Source organism: Etheostoma cragini, chromosome 5, assembly GCF_013103735.1.
Source record: "Etheostoma cragini isolate CJK2018 chromosome 5, CSU_Ecrag_1.0, whole genome shotgun sequence".
NCBI lineage: Eukaryota > Metazoa > Chordata > Actinopteri > Perciformes > Percidae > Etheostoma > Etheostoma cragini.
This window is the reverse complement of record NC_048411.1, coordinates 30,646,651-30,654,541: the sequence shown is the minus strand read 5'-3', so window position 1 is coordinate 30,654,541 and position 7,891 is coordinate 30,646,651. Positions and strand designations below refer to the sequence as shown.

The 7,891-nt window shown below is 43.7% G+C and overlaps 1 protein-coding gene across 1 annotated transcript in view; it reads left to right on the top strand.

Moving 5' to 3' along the window:
- Positions 1–7,891, top strand: part of LOC117945069 (tetratricopeptide repeat protein 28-like) — a 210,715-nt gene that overhangs the window by 267 nt on the left and 202,557 nt on the right. Inside the window, exon 2 of the mRNA XM_034872322.1 lies at positions 509–808. Within this exon, the coding sequence (XP_034728213.1) occupies positions 509–808 (300 nt within the window). The remainder of the gene's footprint in view (positions 1–508; positions 809–7,891) is intronic.

Sequence of the window (7,891 nt, the reverse complement as noted above, 5' to 3'; positions counted from 1 at the left end):
TGAAGACAAAATGAGGACAACATGAAGACAAAATGAAGACAAAATGAAGACAAAATGAGGACAACATGAAGACAACATGACAAACTTTTTTGACGTTTTTAACACCACTTATTAACACTAACTTATTAACTTTAGTTTCACAGTTATTTTAGGAATTTATGGTCATTAAACCTCATTTATAGGAAATTATACCTAATGTTGGAGTTAGAAAAGCAGAAATTAGGAATTATTGAGACTAAAATTAAAGGAATGGATGTTGATGATAATCACAGACTGGAATATGTCAACTTTTACTCAATACTATTTCAAAAACACTTCCATTTGTTTTACAATGCTATAAAATTGACTAATGAAAACTTACAGATGGAAAGCTAGCTACAATCTTCTGACCATAGCCAGTATATCGTGTTGTTATTGAGTTCTTTGCTCAAGTGCAATCTTTCCAGTCAGGAGATTTTGGGATTAGACTGATTACGGCTGTTTTTACTTCTCTCTCCAAATTCTCCAGTTTTCCATCTTCAGTTCTGGGACATCGGGCAGACCCCTCCGCTGCGTCCCCGGAGACGAAAGAGGCGGGTTCGGTCTCAGCAAAGCCCAGTTCATGGAGAAGGTGCAGCAGAGCAACGAGGCGTGTCGGCGGGGGGACTTCCAGTCCGCCGTGAGTCTGTACACCGACGCCTTGCACGCCGACCCCCAGAACTGCATCCTGTACAGCAACCGGTCGGCAGCGCTTCTCAAACTGGGTCAACACCGGGCGGCGCTGGACGACGCTGGGAAGGCCTGCCAGCTCAATCCCAAGTGGCCCAAGGTAAGGGTTTTGATTTTGCTTGAACCCCAAAAGTTTCTTCCTCATCAACTCTGTCTGCCAGCAAACGGCAGAACTCCCAAAAGTTGTTTGGTGGTGATTTTTTTCGCTACCAACGGGGCAAAGTACCAGGACTTTTTATAAGCTGCCGAAGGGAAAAACTGAGCTTGGATACAGATGTGAGGAATCGGCTTGAAAAATGGGAAGACGCTAAGCTAACGTTACGTGTGCTGCAAAGCGTTTTGTTACCAAGTCAAACATCCAAATATCAGTTTACGGCTAACTGTGTTTTTGTAAATTGAGCTAACACATTTTGACAGGATGCAACTTGTAGTTAAAGTGGAATGTGGATCAATCAGCTAAGCAGTGTTATGTTAGCCTTAGCTTGCCAACACCAAGCTAACATAAGCTAGCACACAGCTTAGTCATGCTCTCTGGTAGACGGGTTTCTGAAATAATCCTTTTGACATGCTTGAATCTGATTTTAGCTAGCACTTTGTTAGCATTTCAGCCGTGGCGCCGGTGGTTTTCCCGTCCGGTGGGCGTGGCTTCCCGAGGATGACGGGATGCGCTCTGTCTATGTGTAAAATTTCAATTATTATTTATTTAAAATAAGATGGTTTTTTTTGTAAGTGTTGCTGACAAAAATGACTACGGGTGAAAAGCATCTGAAAAAGCAGCAAAAATTGATTAAAAAAAATATAAAAACTTGTAAAAAGCAACAAAAACGTTGAGATAAGAGAAAAAAATGACAACCCAAGGGTCAAAACATGTGACAACATGGAAAGAATTGACTTCCTGCTCTACTCTGATTCTCAAATGGGGGTCCGTGTACCCCTAGGGGGGCTTGGGAGTACTGCAGGTTACTCAGCATATAATGTAATGTAATGTAATAACAGTACAGCAAGTTACAAAGGTAGTACTGTAGTTATGTTTACCTCATTTCTTCTCACATACACTACCGGTCAAAAGTTACCAGCTGATCTGGGTGGGGGGGGCTGATCTTTGATGCAATATCTACATTTCCCATTATCAGCAACCATTCATCCAATCTTCCAAAGGCACATTTTGTTTACTAATCTGATATTATTTTAAAATACTAACTAAGAAAGCATTAACCAACCCTTTTGCAGTTATGTAAGCACATAATGTAATCTGGAAACTGCCCTGGTTAAAAAAAAACAAGGCACCTGATCTCAGCTGGGATTCTGTATATAATGGAGTCCAATGGACATTTCTAAGTGACCCCAAACTTTTGACCGGTAGTGTATATTTGATAATTTGTCTTGGATTTCCCCCCCCCCCCCATTTTGCCTTCTTGTGGCAGATAATTACAAGTTTTCTGGGGTCTTGTCTTTGATCGTGTCGCGGACTAACCTGCGATAGATTTCCCATTACTCAGCCCCGGAGATCACTGGGAGACCCGATCCCTCTCGCTGATAGAAGTGCATTGATTTTATGATTTAGCGTGGAGAGATACTTTTGTCTTTCGAGAGAGAGAGAGAGATTGATGATAATGTGGTAGAGTGGTATTGATGATGATTTGTCGCTCGCAGTGATGCATCAGCAGCCACCTCTTCTTCTTTGGTCTGAGGTCGCGGGTCCTCGGAGGCCTCGGGTTGGGTTCTTCTTCTGTGAAAAGAGAACTGAGACTGTCGTTTCTTATCACCGAGGTCCGGCGTGCTCGCTAAGTAACAACATGCTGTTGTCTCATTAGCTGAGTTTCTATCCACGTGTCAATCGAATTATCTGAATGTTTAACATTCGGTAAATGTGAATAAAGCTGACTCCAACCACAGATCCAGAGCCAGAACCACCTGCAGGAAGCGATAGGAGGAGAGAGAAGAGGGGCGCGAGAGCACAAGACTCTGGGAAAGGGAAGAAGTTGAGTTAGTAACGTGCATTAATGGGAGGAGGTTGCATACAGATGGAGAGGAGGAGGAACTTACTTAGAATTCCTCATCCTCATTGACAAAAACAAGCACCTCTAGACTTAATTTACAATGTCCTAAATTGTGGTAGGATATAATGAAAGCATGTTTCTTGGCTGTTATCTGACCGTACGCGTGCTGTTTTTGAATGAATGTGAGGATTATAGTAAAATGTTGTACGTTCAGGTGACGTTGCGTTCCCTAAAATCCAAACTGATTTCCCATGATCCCTTGTGTTGTCTTCCATTCGACCATGAATCGTGAAAATCAACACTTATCATGGCGTCTTTGTCTCTTTAAAAAAAAAACATTTTAGACGCTTTTTTCAATGTTTTGATGCTTTTTCTTTTACATGTAACGCTTATTTTCACTACCGTGTAAGACCATCACCAACTTGGGAACCAAATTGGACCCAAAGACAACACAAGGGTTAAATGGCTGTAAAGTTGGCATTAAACTTCATCCTCAGAGGTATTAAAAAGGTCTCAAATCATCTTAAATGTTAAATTTAATTGAACTCTGGGGGTTCCCTGATGCAGTTGCTGTCTATTTTTGCTGTTATTACTTATTTTTCTCTCCATTCTGTCACTTCTCCTTCGAACCATCTTTCTTTCTGCACATTGTGCCGTTCATTCGAGTGATATTTCATAACCCTCTGAGGCCAGGGAGACTAACTATAATTGAAAATCACTGCAAAATAATTTTCCGTTCTACTCTTTAAATGCTATCCCAGCACAAGGCACCTCTTTGTGGTCTGACTGGGGGATGGTTGGCCTGATCTGGGCGGTGTAGCGCTGCTTATTCCTGGATTCACTAACCTGACAGCTTGCTCTCTGCAATGCTGAAGCGTTAGTGTGTTAGTGTCGACGTAAGGCCGGACCCTTTTTGTTTTACTTTGCAACATGGCACGCTAGGATTAACATGTCTGTGCTATTGACAGTGATACAGAGGAGGGCATGTTCATGCTTTAAAGTATGAGCCTCTTGAATCGCCACCAGGGGGCAGTGTTGTCAAACAGGACGGCTGTTAAAACCCTCTGTGCAGGACTAGAAGACACTCATGCAGTTTCATTTCCAAGATGCTTTTTTGTTTTACACTCAATGGGTTCAAGGAAATGTTCCTCATGACTGGCTGTCATTTAATTACAAAAATGAACTTAAACACGTAGCAACACTGGCGTCATGGTGACTATTTTTCTGCTTTATTACTTTCCAGCTGTAGACCAAAGCTCCATCCATCTTTCCATCTTGCAGTTTTGTCTGTCTATGTCAGAAAACTCTCTGATCTTCTCATCAGAGTTTGATAATTCTGGTGCTAATCAATGTGCTAAAGTAGATATGAAGGAGCGGTGTTACGGCGTCTGTGTGCAGTCGGTGCTGACTCAAACAATCGATTTAGTGACGGAGGTCTCGACACGTTGGAGCGCCGGCGTTGTGCAGTCCATCTGCTCCGCCTGGGTGTTTGATGAAGGGACGGGGATTAAATCACAGGAGTGTGCTGGCATTTGTGTGTGTGTGTATGTGTGTGTGTGAGTGCGAGTACATAATATCATCCATCATACCTCTCTATGACTGCACTGCTGGATTGGCCCCGTTAAACAGTGACAGGCGTGGTTTTGCCGCCCCGAGCGCCAGCGAGCAGCCCACCCCTCCTGAAGGCCGCAGCCAGCCTGTGAACGAAACGAGCGCCCCTGTCTAATCTGTCAGCTCGGTGTGCTCTCACTGCCAGAAAACCCATTCTGAAAGAAGAAAGAAAATGTGTGGTTTAATGACCCGAGACAGCTCCAGGCCCTGTGTACCTCACCCTCTTACTGAATAGAAAAAGCTTAAATGAGAACAAAATAGGGTTTCATTTCATAGACAAGGGGCGCACACTTGTGTGTGTGTGTGTGTGTGTGTGTGTCTGTGTGAGCCGGTCCCAGAGGGAATCTGGGTAATACGTTTGCGTAATCAAGCTTCTTTTTTATGATTCAGTCAAGTACAAAAGGAACGATACTGCAGCAAACTACTGCGCAATAGTCTCCCATTTCAAGCTCCAGCTCCACAGCGCTGTGGAGGGAAGCTCTGGCTACACCACAGATGCATTCTGGGATAGGAGAAAAAACGCTCTGGGTTGTTTTTGGCGAGCTGAGCTCCGGACGCAGCGATGGTACCTGACGCCTCATCCAATGTTAAATGAAGTTAACTGTTGACCCAATACAGTAATGTGGTCTATTTTAATCAGCTGATACATGGCTACACCTCATTATCTCTTACCTGTGTATCTCCGTCTGCAGCGATCCCATGTATCGTTGCCCCGCCCCCCACAAACTAATCCTGTTAATGTAGCCTACTGTTGTTGCACCAGACTGAACGTTAGCTAACACTTTTTGGTGGACATTGGTGTGAGAGGGGAACGTTTCTAGCTGCTATTTCCAGTGAATGTGTGTTTGATTCTGTGCTCTGAGTGCTGCTTCGTCCTAATGGTGGATCCCAGTGACTGAGAGGACAACACCCTCTCTAGATGGATTTCCTGTCTACTCGTCTCCTCCATCTGGTCCCTTTGTCTCCACACGGCTGTTCCAGTGACATGTTAAACAAACGGCTCTCGTGCCTGAGCGCTGACAGGAGGGCGCCCAGGGACCCGAAAGACGCCGACCGGCACCGCCACGTCGGGGGAAACGTCTCCGTCATTCGCACCTCTTCTGATTATAGGCTATGATGGTGCCTGTCAAGGGCATTCTGTCTCAAGTGTTTCTCGCCCAAAATTGCAACGACACTTTCTCATAATGATTGGTTGCAATCGATCAAGCTTTGTTTCCCTGTTGAGGTGAAAACGCATTTCTTTCCCGTGCACGCTTGCATCCATTTTTCCCTTTTTCACAAGCGTAGAAGTGTCCATTTACGTCCCAGCGGAGGCTCCTTTGGTTTTAACTAAGACAATGAGTGTTTGCACTGGGAAAGGTCAGGTTGTGTGGAGCGCTGGCTTTAATTACAGCGGCGGCATATCCAGTTATTGTGTAAAGAGAGGACGCAGACACCCTGAAGAGGCTGAGGCTCGTTCTTCCTGCAGGGCCGGGTGACGGGGACACTTGCTTTTGCTGTACGAGGAAAAGGAAGAAAGGTAATTGTGTGATTTGAAGAGCTCATCCTTGGCCACTGTCAGCGGCGCTCTGCTTTCCATGTGGATGAGAACCACTGGGGTGCAATGCCCCCCCACCCCCCGTTGGCATGACAGTCCGTTAAAGCAGCTCTCGTCTGATCTCTGTGGGTAAAGGAAGAAACCGGACGTCTGATCTCCTGAGGAGAGTGGGTTTTAGCTCTTGTACCCTTTTCTTGTTGCTTTCATTCGCACCGTCTGAAGGATGTCATGTGGGCGACCGGCGCTGTGGATGCATGGTGACTAATGAACTGGAAACCCTCACAGTGCTACAGCTGGTGGGCTGCAAAATGGAAAGTTGTTTTTTCTTTTTAGATGTGCACAAGTAGGCGGGGAAGGATGGAGAAAATGGGAAATCACAGAGTCAGTTTTTTAAAATCAAAAGCTATTTTTAATTGACTTTAACTATAAAATTGAAATTCTTACACCCTTAGTTTTGATCGTCTGGTCTGGTCTGATCTACTGGGGTGTGTGTGTGTGTGTGTGTGGGGGGGGGGGGGGGTCTCGCTTGGCCAGACCTTCCTCCACATTGCTGTAGAGGAGGGTCTGGCTAGTCCACACGGCATTCTGGGATGCAAGAACAACTGGTTTATTGGTATTTCCTTTAGCCAATCACAATCGTCTGAGCGCCGGACGGAGCCACGGTGCCGCTGGAAAATGGCCTCCTCGGGAAGGAACTTGCTTTGGTGGAACATGTGTGCGCTCAAAATGAGTTTGTGTCATCTTTGAGACCTTAGCATTTAGCTCGTGTAGCCTCACTGTAGCTTAGCATAGCTGTAGACTCTAGTTCTCGTTGGAGAGAACTACAAAAATGTCTTCCTTGTTCTGTCCCGTGCAATTTCAGAGACCAATAAGTCTGACAATGAAGACTGCTGATTACCCATATTCCTGCTACCTCCTGTTAATTTAAAATAAATTATTAGAAAAAAAAACAAATTAGATGACATAGAAACCAAATTAGAGTTCTTAACGCAGTATCCGAAACCAGTTAATTGGAGTTGGTCTTCGGTGATTGGTTCATACGTACTGCACATAAACAAACTCATTAAGCATCAACCCTCGTGTTTTCATTTAGCCGTTGTGCAAATTTTTGTTTTTCTGAGTTAAATTTCAAATAACAAACCTTTTTTATCCAGGTTATGGTCGTCTTTTTCGACCCTTTTGTGTCTTTCCCCTGGTGTTTGTGTCACTTTTTCAACGTTTGTCGGCTTTTTCTGAGCTATGCTGTAAACCTCACAGTATTTTACTGTTTCAATATTATACAGGATCATACTGTATTTACAGTAAAATACCTGAATTTAAAAATAACAGTATGTTTACTGTAAATAAACAGTAGTTTACTGGTGAAGCTGCTGCCAGTATATTACTGTAAATGTACGGTGAAAAGGTTTTACAGTGTACTATTTATTCATTATTACTGTTTACCTTTACTTTTCCTTAATTATGTAAATACTGTATCATAACATTCCTTTAACGATGTAAATACCCATCCACACTCCTTATTTCTTTATATTTCTACTCTGATATTTATATTCTTTGTGCAGCTGTAACACAGACGTTGCCTTCAGGGATCAATAAAGTAATCTGATTACCTGCGTACCTGCCCGTAGTTATGAATATACAGTTTTATGATAGAGAGATATGATGATATAAAGAAAAGATGAATGCCTCTAGTTAGTCAAGGACATACTGCTAGCTGCTTCTCGTCTTTTATAGTCTGGAAACTAAGCTTCTAACGTACGAGCCAGATATTTGTCTTCAGTTAGTAATGTGTAGTACGCTTTGTTAGGTTTTGGTTTTACAGATCTCTACTTCCCATGACTGAGTGGTGTGGTGTGTGTGTGTGTGACTGTGTGTTTGTGTGTGTGTGTGTTTTTCTGTGTGTGTGTGTGTGTGTGCTTCTCTTCGTGGGTGTGTGTTTCTCTGTGTGTGTGTGTGTCTCTGTGCGTGTGTGTGTGTGTGTGTGTGTTTTTTGTGTGTGTGTGTCTTTGTGCGTGTGTGTGTGTGAATGTGTGTT